The sequence below is a fragment of the Lycorma delicatula genome, chromosome 12 (assembly GCF_047948215.1).
Source record: "Lycorma delicatula isolate Av1 chromosome 12, ASM4794821v1, whole genome shotgun sequence".
Taxonomy (NCBI): Eukaryota; Metazoa; Arthropoda; class Insecta; order Hemiptera; family Fulgoridae; genus Lycorma; species Lycorma delicatula.
Window position 1 is genome coordinate 35,481,187 of NC_134466.1, and position 19,206 is coordinate 35,500,392.

General features: G+C 32.1%; 1 protein-coding gene across 3 annotated transcripts in view; it reads right to left on the reverse strand.

Annotated features, from left to right (window-relative positions):
* The window catches only part of Cad96Cb (protocadherin Fat 4-like Cad96Ca), a 177,120-nt gene that overhangs the window by 19,027 nt on the left and 138,887 nt on the right, over positions 1-19,206 (reverse strand). For all 3 annotated transcript variants that reach the window (XR_012758540.1, XM_075380089.1, XM_075380090.1), the window contains exons 10-14: positions 17,760-17,850; positions 14,528-14,637; positions 11,259-11,435; positions 9,267-9,404; positions 5,176-5,399 (exon numbers count right to left, since the gene is read on the reverse strand). Coding sequence is in view for 2 of the 3 variants with exons in the window: in XM_075380089.1 (XP_075236204.1) it covers positions 5,176-5,399; positions 9,267-9,404; positions 11,259-11,435; positions 14,528-14,637; positions 17,760-17,850 (740 nt within the window). In the remaining variant the exon portion in view is untranslated. The remainder of the gene's footprint in view (positions 1-5,175; positions 5,400-9,266; positions 9,405-11,258; positions 11,436-14,527; positions 14,638-17,759; positions 17,851-19,206) is intronic.

Below are 19,206 nucleotides of genomic sequence, written 5' to 3' on the forward strand. Positions count from 1 at the left end.
CAGACCAGTTGCCCACTAACGTAGGTACGGTTAACGGACGACGGGCCTTTTCAGGTAGAAATATTGACATCACCATTGGTAGGGATATCCTTAGCAGGGTCCTTGACTGGTCTGTGGTCGACGACTGTTCTAGCGATCATCAGTTGATACTATTCGATATAGTGGATGAGCTGCGTGAGCGATGACCATGAGGGACACTTTACTGTCACCGGGGGCGCTTCCTGCATAGGAAAGCGGACTGGACGAAATTCTCCTCTTTGTTGGAGTCCAGACTGGAGATTTTTTCGAGACCTTGACTGCCTGCCATTAGATGTTCTGGCAGAAAATTTCACTTGTACGGTGTAGCAGCGGCTGAAGCCGCCATTCCTAGAGGTACTAACCGGGAATGTATAATTGGTTGGTGGTCTCGGAATCTGACAGCAATGAAGCAGTTTGTGAACTGACTCAGAAAGGCTGCGCAACGAGAGGGTGTTTCCAATCGGCGTGCGGTCCTAACTGTAGATTACCGCATAGCGTGGACTAAGACTTTAATGAGCAACTACTTTGCGGATTAATGTTAGATTGGCCACTGACCATTTGCTAATGGACAACCAATATGGTTTCTGACCGGGCAAGAGCATTGAGGATGCCACACTAAAGGTGATGGATATAGCTTCCTCTAGTCCATGTAAATATGTATTAGGTATTTCTCTGGACTTATCAGGGGCATTTAACAACTTATGGTGGTCCTCTACCCTGTACCCTGTTTCAGATGCAGAAGCGTAAAGTGTTGTGAACCAGAAGTGCTCTCAAGATATTTCAGCCATCGGCCGTTTCCCTACGTGATGGCGGCTCGGAGGTTCGTAAGTCCTTAACTAAAGGATGCCCTCAGGGCAGTGTTGGAGTCCCCTTCTGGGGCATGTGGGGCACTTTCCTGTTTACCGGGGGCGCTCCCTGCAGAGGAAGGCGGACTGGCCGAAATTCTCCTCTTTGTTGGAGTCCAGACTGAAGATTTTTTTCTCAAGACCTTGACGGGCTGCCATTAGATGTTCGGCCAGAAAATTTCATTTCTGCTGTGGTGGCGGCGGCGGCTGAAGTCGCCATTCCTAGAGGCACTGACTGGGAACGTATATCTGGTTGGTGGTCTCGGAATCTGACAGCAATGAAGCAGTCTGTGAATCGTCTCAAAAGGGCTGCGTAACGAGAGGGTGATCCCGATCGGAGTGCGGTCCTAACTGCGGATTACCACAGAAGGAGGGCTAAATACTTTCATAGCATTAGTTCCCCTCCGAGCGTAATTCCTGGCGTTCCTTCGTTCAGAAGCAAGGGAATAGAGACCCTTGGGGCGTTGAGTATAGAGCCCTTAGGCATAAACGCAGGAAAGATATCCTCTTGTCAGCTTTTTCGACCCTCAAGGGTGTGGTAATTGATAAGGACCGTGTTCTTAATATTTTGCTGAAAGATTTGCTCCCGGATGACACTATGGTGGGTGAGGTTTCATACCATCGGCGTGTCAGGCGAGAAGTCGCGGTTTTCGAGATCGACTTACAATCTTCTGAAATCACTTAGGCGGAGGTGCGTCAGGTGATCTGCAGTATGGCACGCCACAAGGCCGCCGGATATGATTGTATCACAGTGGAGCACCTCGTCCGAGCGCTTCCACTAGAGATTTTCGGTTCAAGGAACATATACAGTATGTACAAAAAAAGACCGCTGATGCTTTTAATGGAATCCGTGGAGTAATTCATCCCGATTGGGGAATTACCGTACCATGCGTGTCCTTTACAAAGGTGTCAGTGAGGCTGTTATGCTATATGCTGCACCTGTCTGGGCTCACCACTTGGCCTTTAGGTGTTACGCGGATATTTGGCTGCGGGCTCAACGACTCCTCTTGCTGGCTGTTATAGGTGGTTATAAAACCGTCTCGCGGGAGGCAGTCTGTGTTATAGCCGTAGTCAAACCAACAGATATCTTGGCTAATGAGCGTAAGGAACGCTACATTTCCAAGATAAATAAGCTATTGACGTCAGAACGAAAGCAGGAGATTGAAGATCAGGGCCTTGCGCCTTGACAGGTCAGGTGGGACGAATCCCCACAGGCCGATACACGTATGGTAATTTCCTATAGTGTCCGATGGAGGTGCGATTATATAGGTTTCCCCCAATCGGTATATCACACAGTTTCTCTCCGGGAATGGTGCCTTTCGGGCGAATTTTGCTAGGTTTTGTTTGGTGGTTTCGAGTCAATACCCGGATTGTGGGACTGATGATACAGTAGACCACGTTCTCTATGTTTGTCCCCGATATGAGGTCGAACGCTCACGAGCTGTTAGGGAACTTGAGAGAATACATTCCTGTCTGGAATGTATTCTTACGTATTGGAATACGTAATCACTGGATGATCCGCGAGGAGTAGTTTATAGTGGCTGACTTTCTTCGCGCTCTTGTGTCGGTCTGCAGACGGAGTTTAGTCGAGGTATTTGATCATGGCAGGTTCCTGGTGGCTAGGGTTCCGGCCTAGACATTGGATTGGTTGGAGGTAGAAGCATTGGCATCGTGCCAAGGTTATATTGGTATCGTTTATTATTCGATTTGGGGCTCCCGCTGGCGAGGGTAGCCGCACTGCCGGGATATGGTAGCCCGTGTGACCGGGGGCGTAGCTTCGTTCCGCCGGTGGTGTTCCTGATTGTGACTTGGTAATGCCGCGCGAGACTCCATGATTGGACCAGTCGGTGTGCGGGATTTGTCCCCGGCTCCTGCGCTGATCGGAATGAGGTACGAATAATGGGAAGAATGGGAGGCTTTTAAAAAAGTAAATTCTTATATCAGCAGAAATGAACTTAGGGGAACAAAGAGAACCAGTAAAAAACCTTACATACATGTGTTGGCCTGTATTTTGATTAATATCTCCAGGCTTCTCAAAATATTTCTATATATGGAGCACTGATGACAGTAAGTTTTGGATAAAATTGAAGAAAGGAGGGGTAGTAGTTTTTGCTATTCTGAATTTTTTTTTACTTTTTGTATGTACCAGTCGTATAAGTCATGCTTTAGTATGATGAAAATTTTAAATTTTCTTAAAATTCCAAAGTTTAAGTCAATTGAATTTAGGGATGGGTGGATAATCAGCATTATTTCTAAACAGTTTTTGCCTCTTATCTTGAAAACCCATTGACCAAAATAATTAAAATTTAGCTTTATAAATCTCACCTTCGTTCTGATTTTCAACCCCATCGGAGACAAGGGGGTATCATGGTACTTATATTATTATTATTATTTTCTTAATAAAACATAATTTTTATAACTATAAAACATAGATATTTATAGTAAAACATAGATGTTGTACATGTTATGGTACATAGATATTTATAGGACAACTATAAAATATTTTTTACAATTTCTGATACTTTGTATGTTTTTCAAGTTGTGGCTGTCATTAAAAAAGTTATATAAGGCAGCAGTTGAGCAAGAAGATGAAATGGGATCTAACTTTTTTTACTAAAATTTGATTTTCTTAGCAATTGCACTTCAAGTGTAATATGATTTTGATGATAAAAATGTCATTTGTGGTGTCAGTTGGAATGCAATATTTTTAATATAAATTTTAATTCTTTTATCAATTAAATTTTTAATACTACATAATTTAATCAACAGGGTTTAAATCATATCTAAACATTTTGATCTGAATATTTTGATCTTTTTTGTAATTTCTCTTTTGTACACATATATTTCTAGGTAAGTCATTAACATTTTTAAATCCTACAGCACTATGGCATATTTGAAATAAAAATCTGTCAACGGCAAAGTCAGGAAAGTTATGCAATCTTTTGCTGACATTTTAAAAATTATATTATTAAGGTGTCACTTTGTGAGATATTCTAGGTAGTGTAGAACCATCAGGTTATAAGGAATGCGCTTTAAGTTTACTATCTTATTCAAAAAACAATGTGCTTTAACATTACTTTTTTACCAGGTAAATAATTTAATTAAATTTTAATAAGATATTATTAGCAATTTTAAAAAGTTTATTTTACAATAATAAACATGTAATTAAATGCTTTTCTTTAACTTACAATGGTTCAACCATGTCCTCAAATCTTGTAACCTTAATTAAACTGATTTCTCAACATCATACAATGGTGAAATTTTACACAGCAAAGTAAGACTGGTGATAATACAATATTTCATTCTCAATTTCATATATTTCTATATTATATATATATATATATATATATATATATACATGTATAATACAAGGGGAACATCCTAAAGAAGGAAGCTGAATTGATAAGATGTAACTATCGATATGACTGATTTTAACTATTGGTTCAGTATGAGTTACCAGGTAACTGTTGAAGCAGATTCGCCTTGAACAGCCATCTTAGTGTAAATTTACCTTCTAAAATTTATGTAAACTAATTATCTGATTTAGTTATAAATTAATGCTATCATTTATAATATAAATGATACTAATTTTCCAGATTATAATAAAAAATAAAACTAAAGAATTAAAACAAGTAAATACTTACATATCAGTTTAAATATTTGTACAATTAAAAAAAAAAAAAAAAAATAGCGGTAAAATTAGCACTTTACAAAGAGATTTTATTACTAATAAGAATTTAATTTTTTCAAATATGATTTCAAACTCAGTTCTGTAAAGTTAATTACATATTGACTCTATATAAATAAAGTAAAATTTTATAACAATTTCATTTAATTATGACTAAAAAATAAATTAAAAATAATTTTTAAAAACATAGTTTTCTTCAAAAAAATAAATAACAAAAAACAATAAAAAGGCAATTCCTACTAAGAAGCAAAAATAATTTTGTTTTTCATGAAAGCCAACCACTTTTAAAAGAATTTTCTATTTATGCATGACAAAAAAGAAAAGTGTGTGGCATGCTCTCAAATATACTTTATATAGAGCTTTTTTTTTTAGTTTTGGATAAAAAAATAAATTTTTTAAAAGTAATTTTATTGAAAACAAAATTATGTTTTACATTTTAGTAAAAGTTTTTTTTTCAAGAAAAGCATGTTTTAAAATTTTTTTTTGAATAAGACTATCATATTTATTTATTTATTACAATTACTTGTAAGATTATTATTTTTTTAAAATGAAGTAAAAATATTTAAAAAATCTTAATATTTTAATAATTAAGAATAATAATGAAAAAAATAACTTATTACTTACCTTGCAGCTGGACCACGTAAACTAAGTGTTATATGATCACCTCTGTCACCATCAGCAGCTTCAACTCTCCCAACAATTAAACCTTTACTATCATCTCCATTGTTACCATCAATTTCCCTATTGCCTGGGAAATCAGGTACAAAGAATTCATACTGCGGATAACGGAACCTTGGATCCCAGTCATTTACGTTTAAAACAGAAATATTGATATTTGCTGTAGCATTCTACAAAAAAAAAAAAAATATATATATATATACATATATTTTATTAAAACATCTCTCAAACATCATACATTAATATGTGATACAAGACTATTAGTTTTAGTACTGATACCAATACAACATGAAGATTGTATTATAACTAAATTTCTCATAGTAGTATAACTTACAAAACAAGAAGTTTTAATGACAGTTTAGAAAAGCAGTGATTAAACTAAATGTTATCGGCGAAGGAAGCTGGCTGATTGGTAGCAAATAAGCGAATTTTAATTGGTTGGGAGTCGTGTCGGCCAGAGCTGAGTAAGCCCGACACGACTTGTTTTCGGAGCTGAGAAACTGGCCAAACAGTGGGGTCATGCAAATTCCGGACAGGAATTGCTGTTGCTTTAACTGCGATGGGCAAGGGCACAAGCGAGCGGACTGTAAAGAGAGACAGAAATGTGCTGCTTGTGGAGAATGGAAGCATCGGATGGGAGCCCGAGACTGTAGGAAGAATCAATAATGAAATACTTACAACTAAATGTAAATAGAAGAATCGTGGCCCACGATCTTCCATGGAGGACTGCGATAGACGGTGGCATCGCTTTTCTACTGATCTCGGAGCCCAACCGGCAAGTGATCTCAGCTAAGGACTAGTTTGTTGATAGGGGGGGTAATGAAATATTTCCGTAATATTACTGAGACTCACGTTGTGGTAAATGTGATCAGGAGGGCCAGTTTGGTTGCTGCGGAGTATTTTTCCATTTACACTCCGGAATTATAGTTAGGATTACTTCAGAGCATGAATGAAGATGATATGTATGAGTGTAAATGAAGAGCAGCCTTGTATGTTTTCAGGTCGACCATTTCTGAGATAAGTGGTTAATTGAAACCCAACCACCAAAGAACACCGGTATCCACAATCTAGTATTCCAATCCGTATAAAAGTAGCCTATACTAGGAATTGAACCTTAGAACTCTCGACTTCGAAGTCAGCTGATTTGAGAAGACGCGTTCACCACTAGACCAACCTGGTTGGTGGTTGCGACGAAGTTGTCAACCGGCACTGTGATCTTCGCCAACAGTGGCGACAATGGATTCAGGGAGTTTCTGGAGGAGGTGGAGAACACCACAGAAATCCAAGAGGCCGGTTTTATTGGCCGACGACCTCAACACAGAATGCGTCAAGCTAGTCAGCTTAAAGTTTACCAGGTGAGGATATGCTCTGGCTTCAGTTCTAGTAGCTACGAAGTGAGTAGTGGGGATGGCTGCTGTTGCATTGTTCATATCCAGCTTAAAAGATCAAAAGAGTTAATGAAGACATTACAAGACGCATACACAACTGAGAGGCTGCGAGGTAGGGACGTCAGAAAAAGTGTGTATTGGTGGATGGGTATCATTGCTGGCTTGAGGGTTTGATTGATTTGCATGGCATTTCTCCCGCCACCATCCCATTCAGACACCCAGCAGCATAAGACCGAATGTCTGTGCCACAAACGGCTACTGAGCCTCCAATCAGTTTAGCAACCAGTGTCCTAACTAGCTCCTAGAGCTAACCTAATTGCATGAGCAAATTAAGCATGGTGCCACATACCACTTGCTTCATGTCTCACCGCTCATTTGTCATATATTCTAAAATGGCTAGGCGCACCCCGTCAACTACTAAAATATATATGATAGCACAGCGAGGTGGCCTTCTATCTCGCCCAATTCCTCTCGGGCCAAGGGGATTTTGCTGGTTATTTATTCCAATTCTACAGAAGATAGTCCCCACAGTGCCTTTATTGTGGGGATGAGGAAACCGCTGAACATGCTTGGTGATAGTAGGGCAGGAAGAGGAGGTACAATGTGTTGGGACTGACCTCAGAAAGCTGTGTAGAATATATGCTTACAGGCTCATAGGAATGGGACACTGTGTCAAAATTTGCAGCAGAAATACTTAGAGGAAGAGGGCAGACTCCAGAACTTGGGGTGACGTCTGAAGATGCTTGGAAATGGAAACTCAGGAAGATCAGAGGAGCCAGAATAAAGTCCTAGATTAACAGGTGAAGAAATGGACTGGAGGATGAGGGGGTGTAGGACAGCCGTCTGCGAAGTTGTGGTTCATCATTTATGGATGGGCCACATTGATGATGCACAGGAACTCTGGATCTCCCAGCCCAAAGGCACCTCCTGGGACCTCATAATACTTAAATTGCAGGGCCGCCCCAGTGGGTGGGGAGTTGGTGTGGTGGTTAGGTTTAATCTGTAGAGCACAAGTACATACGCACTTAAATAACATCTAGCAAAACCTGTTGCGAGTCTGACACCGCATATGTAAATGGTATTACCCCATCTCATCATTAACAAAAAAAAACTGTAAAATATAAATTGGGCTTAGCAAGGGTATTTGTATGCAGCAGCAGTGAGAAGTAACATTGTAGAATTGACTTGAATATATAATGTAAATACATTTCAATTATCAATAATAATTTACAAATAAATATAATAATATAATGGTGATAGCATGGCAGGAAGAGGAGGTACAAGGTATTAATGGTATTAAGGTATTAATGGAATAAATATAATAATTTAAATAGAATATATACAATAAACTACAGTGACTGATACATTCATAAAAGAAATTGATTACTCAACTAGCGTTTTGCTGTACATATTAACAAATAAAAATTTGAAACACTTTGTTAATGTTTATCAGTACATTTTATGAAATAAATTAACATTAAAATATAAGATATAAAGCTTACTGACAGAATGACAGAATGTGTATTCAAATAATTTTTCCATAATATTACAGTTTTATATTACTTTAAAATTTAGTAAGTTTAATGTTTTTTAGGTTATAAAGAGTAAATGTAAAATAAGTAACATAATAATCCAGAAATGTATAATCTTTATAAAAAAAAGATTAATATTTTTTTGAAACAGAAAATTGATTTTGAACAGAAAATGTAATAGCTTAAAAAATTGAATAAAAAACAAAACATTTCCATAATGTTAATAAACAAAAATTCATTATACTTATCAGCTATCACCAATTGAAAATAGTATTCTCAAAGAAATGTAATTTTGTGTAATTTTGTAACTTTAGTTAATCATTATTGTTGTAGATCGGAGCACTATAATAAAGATAAATTTCTAACCCGACACTGTATCTCTAGTGAAGTAAAATTAAACTGTTTATAGATCAGTTGGATACTTCCACTCATCCACACACGCGCGCGTGCACGCAATTCTGGGATAAGTAAAATTGCTCCTTTATGAATCATAACCTTCATGGAATGCTCTTTAATTTGTGGACAAAAGTTTTTGATCCAGTTAATATTTAAGCTGTTTAAAACAAATAAAACAAACTCCAGTATTTGCTACTTCTCCAAATATCCCAATCTTCTGTGGAATTGGGGGCAGAATGAATGATGTTTGAAGGGAGCCCGAATAATCATTTGGGCATAGTTATTCTGCAATACTTCCATGTGAAGATGCTCATGCTTTCTTGCCACTCATCCCTACCTTATCCTTGATCCTTTTTTGCCCATTTATGGTTCTACAGGTGCAGATCTGTACCTCTACAATCATGCTGAGGGTACTTGAACACATAGCGCTGTTGAATCAAAGGGTAACTACCTACAGACTAGTCTGTAGACATATTTACCCAGTTTAATGAAATGTTTTATCAGCTAAAGATTCATTATTTTTCATGAAATGTATATGAAGCAATTAAAACAATCTAATAATAAACACAGAGTTGTAAAATTTGCTCCACCAGTGGGGGGGGGGGAATTTCTCTTTAATCAAAATTTTCCATGTTTAAAACTTATCAAAAATATAATATATTTGCTCTATTCGAAAATTTTTAAAAACCTGTAAATTATATACTTTTAATATTATACACACCATGGATCCATCAGTTGCATGAACTTGAAATACATAATTATCTTGTGATTCATAATCAAGTGGATGCCTTAAGACAATATCACCGCTTGAAGTAACCTCAAACATATCTGTCGGATAATCTAACCAGTATCTTAACCTCTATTAAAAAAATAAAACAATAAAAAAATATTAATACCAGATTTCAAATTAAAAAAAAAATACACTGAAATATTATTTTACCCTGCATAATAGATATATATGCAAATTAATTCTTTGCATGCATTAGGTCAGGCATAAAGCATTCCCCTACAGTAGGCAACTGCAATACTAAGTTTATAAGTTTCCTTTACAATGGTCACTAATAAAAAAAATTGAAAATTATTAAGTATTTATAAACAAATGATTATAATATACAGAGTTCCAAGAAGTGGTGGCCAAACTTGAGGGACTGAACCAGGATATTGAAATAAACAAAAATGTTCATATAAATAAATTCCTTATCTCGTTTCATTTTCCCTTGGTCCACCATTTTGCATCTTTTTCAATAAAAATATATATCATTTTATGATTATAATAATAGAAATTATTTTTAATATAATTAGTGACAAACTGAAAACTGGTACAAAACTTATTGACTGCATAATTTTTGAAATCACTTTTTACAATTTCACCCAATCTCAGCTGTTTATCAACCAGTTTGAGAAAATGTCATTTTGTTCACAATAAAATTCTTAACATTTTATTTAATAAAACATAATTCAACAAAACTAATATTTATAAAACTATCAATGACTAAAGAATTTACATTTGCCACCAACAAAAGTAACAGTTTTAAACTTAATTAATTTTTAGATCTTGTTGGGTACACATACACCAAATTTTATTAAAATAGCTCAATCCATTCTTAAGACATCAATTTTTATTGAAAGAACAAAGATGAGGTACAGAAGGAAAATGAAATAAGATAAGGGAAGTTTTCCATATGAATGTTTGTGTTTATTTTGATGTCCTGAATCATTCCCTAAAGTGGTCAACTCCTAGAAAACTTGTATATGAAACAACCAAACAATACTTTTTTAATCTCTGGGGCTGTTATATATCTTTGTAAAAAATTAAAGGCTGAAATTCTCTTCTTTGTTAGTTTTTCTACATAATTTACGGTGTAAATTAAGTTTTACATGATTGTTTTTTTGTTTTTTTTTGTATTACGAACATTAGTCTTTTAACAGTTGAAATTTCTATATCACAACTTTAGGTACAATAAATTGTACTAACTAATATCAATAAAAATATTTAACCAAAGTAGATCATAACAGTAACTATTTAACAAGATAAAAATAAAAGACTAACCGATGGAGTTTTTCATAAACTGAAAGCACACTTCGCATTGTTAAATTTAACCAGATAATTTCAAAGTATAAGAACATGTATATAGTTCTTTGGGCTTTTTAGGGAGTATTGCTAGTTGAATTCTTGCTTTAATATTATAAACTCTTAAAATAAGACCTTCTAGAGACTAGATTACACAATTTAGGAAAAAGGCATGCTATTCTTACTCTAACAATTGTGTAACCTCATAATATTTGTATTATGCTGTATAAACTTAAATAGAAAATAATTTTGTTGGGTTGGGGAAAAATCAAATTTCTACAACCCAAATTTATCATCAAGCAAAGAAGCAAATTCCATCTTACTACAAACTAAGAGATCAACTTTGCAGCAATTATTATATTATTGTAATAATGTAATTTAATAAAAATATTTAAAAAATGGTACCAAACAGTGGCTGGCATTACAGTGTGTTTTGTTTTAAGAGGATATAACAAATGGGGCCCTCTTACCATAAATGTTACAATAATGAAAGAACTACTGGAATTGATAAGTCCAGTGTATGATTATACATAAAATGTTTTAGAAATAAGTTATTTTTTATTTATGTACATAATGCCACTGAATATGCAAAAAGTAAAATTTTACATTGAATAAAAATGTATTGCTGTAACGAATACAAACCTTATCTCTATGTCTATTAGTGATAACAGTTAATAATACACTATTCAAAGGAACATTTTCAAGAACACCAGCAAGGTAATGTGTTTGAAGAAATTGAAGCTCCCTGAGAGATGTACCAGGTCGACTTACAGTCAATGTTGCTAAAGCATACCTATCTGGATTATCAAACTGTGTTGCCTGTGAAGAAAGTAATAAAAACAAACCATAAAAGAAAATGATATAACTTAAAGAAAATCTTCCATCAAATTAGCAATAAGAATTTTTTATAAAAAATGTTAACAACTGAATTACCAATTTACCAATATTACCAATTTATTTTTTTATTAATTACAAACTGCAAACAAAGAACATATAACATACTATCAATTCTGTGAACAATTCTCATTTTGTATTGAATTTGAAAGAAATTATTCTTTACTAAAAAATTAAATTATGAAGGAAACTTAAAATAAAATAAGAAAAGAACTGTTAAAAAAATTATATTTTCATAATGTTAGCAATATGATAAACAGTATCACTAGTGGCACTGGATATCACTGAGTGATAACTAGTCAAGGAGGTGTTGTTCCACAATATTTTTCAATAATTTTTTTCACTATTGTTTAAATATTTCAATATTTTTAACTACAACACATATAATAATTATATAACAAGGAGTGTATACAAAGAGAAATAATAAGTAAATCAGATTTAACCATCAGTACTTTTCCAAAACTGTATTGGCTGCCATTTTGAAATGAAAAATTATTATATATTTTGTAATACCAAACAGTAAAGACACACCAAAAATTCATAAAAATTAGAATTAAATAAATCTTTAGTGATTGTTTAAATATAGTGGAATAAATTTAATGTGAAAAAATGAGATGACACAATACAAACATCTCTAAATGGATATTATAATAAATATTTATTTCTTATTGCATTGACCTCTGTGGCACTACCTTTCTTCCACAAGATTCTGTATGAATTCCAGTTGAGTCTTAGCATTTTTTGCATATACTAGAAAATTCATTGTACATAAAAAAAAAGCAGTAGCCAACTGAGCATTAGGCTGTAATTACAAGTAAATAGAAAAAATATATTCAAGGTCAAAATAATTTTAAAAATCTGATCAACAAGTCATACAAAGAAGTCACATGACATCCTTGTACATCTGTTAAATTACATATACACATGTTTTTAAAATGAAAAGTATGTAAAATTTTATTTCATTAATAACTTCTGATAATTTTTCTTAGTTTTTTTTTTATTGTTATTATTGAATTTTTATTTATTGTAAAGTTTTTTTTTGCAATCAAAGGTTAATAAATATGAATAAATCAATACATTTAAATAAAAAAAAAAAAAAGGAAACGAAGTCTGATTTGAACCAATGTGCCTTTCACTTTAAGGTCCAAATATTTCATTAATTAAAATTTTATTTGGCTATATATCTGGAACCAATGAAAATAAGTACCACTTATGATATATCACTGAAAAACTCTCAATGAGGGCTTATTACTGCAGTTAAAAAAAATTCCAAAATCCATTTTTTTTGATTTTGAGCTGTTTTAGACAATTTTGGTCTAGTCGATACCAATCAAAAGGGGAGGTGCACAACTACATGTTACAATAGTCCTAAATTCAAAATTTCAACATCCTACAGCTAATCATTTTTGAGTTATGCCAGATACATACACACATACGTACGTACGCACAGATGTCTCGCCAAAACTGATCAAAATGGATTCAGGGATGGTCAAAAATGGATATTTCTGTTGAAATCTAAAAACCAAACTTTTTTGAGTATACAATACTTCCTTTACTTCGCACAAGGAAGTAAGAAACAAACAAAATATTATGCAGTTTCAAATTAATGATGGTATTTTACATTACAAATAAACTATATGGAAAATTTTAACAGAAAAATATTAATGAAATGTATTTAATGTTGACAAATTTTACTCAACTGTAAAAATGAATCCTGTTCATTCAAAAAAGAAAATTTCTTCTCTGATAGAGAAAATGGTTTCTCTAAACTCTATGAGAGAAAAAGAGCCGAATAAGGTATGTTATATTTATTCCTGATATTTTATATACTCTGTGGCTGTATACTAAGTCCAAATCCATATAAAGAAAAAAAAAACATAGATTGTTTGTGATTAGTTTATTTAACAAATATCAAAGGTGGTTTTTTTAGCCACTAAGTGTGTTTAGTCATTCTCTTTTATGTTAAAGGATCAAAATCGTAAAAAAAAACACAGAACATGACTGTCTCTCATGTTTTCAGATTTTTCATCTGTGTTTGCATGCTCATGAGCCCAAATACTAGCAACAAATCATCCTAGTACTAAATACTCGCTTGTATCTGCCACTTTGACTTAACACAAAACTTACTTATTCCTTTACACAAAAACTTATTTCTTATTAATATATTTATTATAAATATTTTAATAATAGGTTCACTACCTAAATCAAAATTCTAACTGAAAACATGAAGATAACATCAAATTCTAATAATTCTGGTACTTTGTTGAGAAAATTAAAGCAGCCAGTTAACCTTTACAATCACTTCATTGCATGCAGTGTTACCAGTGTTACCTGAATATCATGGAAAAGTATTCTGTGACCATTCTGTAGATATATTTTTATATTACTGCTCTACCCTTATTACTGCATGTGTGTTTCATTTGCTTCAAAATGCACTAACTAAAACATATTAACTTTTACATTACAGCAGACCACTTTGTAACAAAAAAAAATAATAATTCCAACAACAAAGTGGATGCTGATATAACTTTTTATAAATAGAATGCAGACTTTGTTGTTTACAACAATTGAAATTTATACAATTAACTACAAACCCATTTCAAATTTAAAAATTTAGCAGTCTAAAGAAAATTTTAAATTATATTAAATTTTTGACTTCTCAAACTAAGTACTTGTCAATTGGTAAGAATATAACTGGCCCTTGTACTAAGTATGAGAGAGATTTCATGAAAATTGTTCAATTTAATAATTGTTAAGGTCCTGATGAAATTTGTAATGGAGATATTAATTAGAAATTTATTCATTGCAACCACCATTTGCTAATTTTATAGACTGTTATAACCAGTAGAAGCATATCTGAACTATGAGTTAATTTTTTTGTTTATAAAAAAAAAATCATACTTTTTTTTAAGGAAGATTACTCCTAATGAAATACGTTAAAATCTGCCTAAAAAATCTTTAAAGAAGATAAAAATTTCCTAATTGAATTCTAGAACATTAATAATAATGATAATCACCTTGACAACTAATGTTGATGGTTGAAGTAACTCATCATCCGGTATACTTCTTTTAATAATAATATGTCCAGTCATTCTATCCATTTCAAAGAATCTATAATCTTGATTAGCTAGAAAAAAAATTTATTTCAATGTATTTCAAATTTATTTTTAAGTTATTAAATGAATATCTAAATAATTAAAATTAAAATATATTCAGAAATTGTTCAATAATCAATATAGTAAAATAAAAACTCATTAACTAACAATGCTCCAGTGGTACTCCCTAAGCAGTCACCATAAACAACACCGCTTTCAGTACACATTTAGTGCACTAATATGTTTCCTACTAATATAGCTTGATAAATTTTTATTATACTCTGTACCTTTAATTGGTATGATTATTGTAAAAAGAACAATAATAAGTTGTAGTTGTGCTTTAATTATTATAAATCGAAAAGCACTTACAACAAATGCAGTGTCCATTAGAGTTATAATATATCTCTTACAATCAAACTTCAGAACTATCAATTATACAAGGATCCCTAGTTTATACTGACAGTTCCTGATAATGGTAAATAGACAAATTACTGATCTTGCTACTTGATACTTTTTGATCACACCTCATATATAAATTTTTTTTTTCTTTCTTATACTGTTTTATTTACAATCAGTTTCCTAAACAACAAAACTAACTATAAGTAAATTGTATGAAGCAATAATAACATTAAAGAGAGGTGTCCAGTGATTCCTCCCAAGACAATACAATAAAAGTATGAACAAAGCATAATATAATTAAAAGTACAATGAATAAAATATAACTAACAATGCACACAAAGTCCATAAAAAGTACACATAAATCAAGAAGTAATGAAATAGAGCAAAAAACTATAAATGTTCAATACAACAAACACAACAGTTAAGTTGTCAGTAAAACAAAGAAAAGGACAATATTTACCACACAACAATCTCAAGTTCTAATTCATTCTCACATCCTCACTGTTATCATATAGGTTAACAGCCATATGGTTTTCACGCTTTTTAAGCTTAAGTATTTTTTTGAGCTTAACTGGTTAATTTCTTTACAAATAGGAGGCATCCCTAGGTAATCATGGAATTCTTTGTTCTTTGCAAACCATGGTGCCTCTCATATGCTCTTCAGCGCTTTGTTCTGGAACCTTTGGATGATGTCGATATTGCTTTTGTTGCCGTACCTCAGTTGTATCCTGTAGGCTCATATTGACTTTAAAAATGACTTACACTCATAAAACAACAGTTTGTTACTTAACGACAACACAGACCTCCTTCCTTGTAACCAGTTCAACTGCCTAAGCTTAATATTTAACTGCTTTCTCTTCTCTCTCATGTGATTTTTCCATGTTAGGTGGTGGTCCAAATAAAGTCCTAAGTGTCATATACTGTCCGAATGATGGATGTGAACTCCATCTAGGCAGACTCGTGGGCCCCCTTCTCATTGCAAACATCACATGGCTTGACTTTGAAGTATTAACATGTACCTTCCATTTAGCAAAAGCATTATATAGTTTTGCATTTATGCATTTATGCATTTAGGCACTGAGAAGGCCTAACTCTAACTGCAGTGTCTCCAACACTACTTAACCGCTGTAATCACCATATCATCAGCAAAGGATACAAGAGTGATAGAGTCTGTGCTAAGAGATCAGCAGTGTAGGTGAATATAAAATGGGGCCCAAGACTGAAGTCTCATCATTTGGACAACAGGCTCATCTTAAGCTTGTACAGTAGAGCAATGATACCTTAACAAAAGCTTGTTGGCTATCAAAAAAAAAAAAAATTCTGAGAAATATTCCTTCCCTTCTAACCAACTGCTGATAACATCAACAATATGAATATTATTTTGTTGATAAAAAAAAAGTAATATTTAACCTGTTTAATTCAATGACTTGTCCCCTTCAAAGCAGGCCCCTTCTGATGTAACACGTTTATGCCAGTGATGTTTCCATTGTTGGAAGCATTTTACAAAGTAATTTTTGGTGAGCACCAAAGTCCCCTTTTTGTATTTCTTTTAATCTCTTCTCTGTCTTCAAATCTTTCTTTAAAAGAAAATTTGAAGCTTAGAAAAGAGTAAAAAATGCACAGCTTGCTGAAGTTGTTCTATCCTGTGTTTTGCCAAGAATTTCTGCAAAGTTGAATAAATTTTCACAACTGCATGAAGATCATGCTAATACTGGTTTTTGATTATTAAGGGGCAGTTCAATTCTTTTTTGAAAGCCGCATGTTAACATAGAGATCTGGAAACACTACATTTCTGAGTTATAATTTCAAAAAAAAATTTTTCTGGTGTCAGACTCAAGAATAAAATGAAGCCATACTAATATTCCTGGAACTTAGATCGAAGGGTAAGTTTGTTGATTTCTAAAACTTTTCGACCTGAATAACTGTATAAACAGTCCTAGAACTACACCCCTTTTAATTTTTGAGAAAATTAATGTAAAACACAAATAATTGTTCACAAAACACAATTTTTTAGGTTTGACATACAATTTGTTAAAATTTTTCCACAATATTTTCAGTTTTATCTGAGAAATCTATGTAAGAACAGCAACGAAACATGAAGAACAGTTTAAATAATTTAACCTTTATTATAAAAACCAAACAAACTGAAATGTGAAAGAAACATACTGTGTTATTATTTTAAACTTTAACAAGAATCATTTCAATAACAGAAAATATTTAGAAACAAAAATTAATTATTAAAAATTGTTGGTATTAAAATTCTTTCCTTTTTTATGAGACACGGTATATACAATATATATATTTTTAATATTAACTGAATTAAAATCTACCTTAATTCATGTAATTATATAAATACTAGAAAAAAGGTGGGCCTCTGGCCCACTGCAAAAATGTTACTTGATTAATGTTTCAATAACATGATTGTGTTAAATGTTTTTGCCTATTGAACTAAAGAATGTTCATGAATTTAGCGTACTAACATAAACAAAACCTTTTACAATGAAAAGCTTAAAAATCTTGAACATTTTTAGCTGTTTCTTGAGTGAATGAATTGTTCATGTGCTTCATTCAAAATAAAAATGTGAGCACATACAGCAAAAAAACCAACGCACCATGCTTTTTTATTGGAGAATATATATATATATATATACATGTACAGATATTTTTTTTTATACGATCACTTGAAAAATTCCTCATTATATATGAAATTAACAGATAAAATTACTTTTAAAGTAAAATTATATTATAATCTTACCTGAATTGAATGAAAAATATATCGGTGCATTTATACCAAGGTCTTGATCATACGCAGCAATTTCTCTTGGTAATATATGAAGACGAGTACCCTAAAAATAAAATTAGTTAAAATCAAAATTGCAATGATATTCATTAATATTCATCATTTATATATTGATAGATCTATATATATTTCCCCATACTCATAGCTAAGTATGGAAAATATATATTTCTACTTACCACACTCCTATTTTTTATCCTTATGGGGCATAATCTTTAAGAATTAAGTTAAACTTACAAGACTTTTGTAGAAAAAAGTTGTTGTATACAGTATGTTTACAGTTCACTTTCCCACATACCCTGAATATGACAATAAACAATTTTATCACTTTAACAGTTATAATTGCTTGTGTATGATTTGATTTTTCAATATAAACGATATTAATTCTGCTAAAATTTCCATGGTATAAAATTTATAATCCTCAAATAATGAGTGAAGGCAGGTACAATTTAGCAATTGCATGATAATTTTAACAAAAGTTATACAAATGTTTATTTAGAATAGAGAAATAAAGGACCTGATAAGTAGATTTATGAATTTAAGTAGTGAATTGAAAAGTGTGTGAAAACTACTAACCTTTGAATATTCATACCATGGAATTCCAGTAATTTCACAAGTTCAACGTACAGAATACTTATTGGAGAAAATAATGTATTATTTGTAAATTGCATAAAAGAAGGATCACAAAAATTAATAAAAAAGAGAAGACCCATAGACACTGCTTCAAGCAAACAATGTAGTAAATTGTATGAAAATAAAATTAGTATTTCATATTATTTAATAATTTCTATAATACTGACCTATTGTTTCATCCTACTTTTTTTTCTTCAAATAACAAGGCTATCCAAAAAGTAAAAAAAAATGTTATTCTGTGTTTAGGCAGATAACTTCTTACCAACAAAATGCTGCAAACAATAGCTGCAATAAATCTTATTTGTATTTTGATTAAATTTCTATTAAAATATGTCCTGAACAAGAAAAAAGTAATAAAAGAAATTGTAAAGAGTATTTTACAACAATTATTTACATACAACCATTCACTTTTCACTTAAATAATTGTATATATTTAAACATATATATATATATATATATATATATATATATATATATATATACATACATACATATGAGTAAACAAAATTGTATTCTTTAAAGATAAAAAGGATAGTACTGAAATTATGAAATTACTTAACATTTTCAAAAGAAGCTATAACAAAAATATATATATATATTTTTTTTTTATTAGTCTAGAATTGATTTAAAAATGAATTTGAATAATATTTTGAATAAAACATAGGTATTATTAAATTTGTTTATTTCTACTTTAATTCTGACTATTTAAATTATCAGTGTGCTCATGATTTTTCATTACAACACTGAGTTTCTAAAATGGAAATGTGCACCA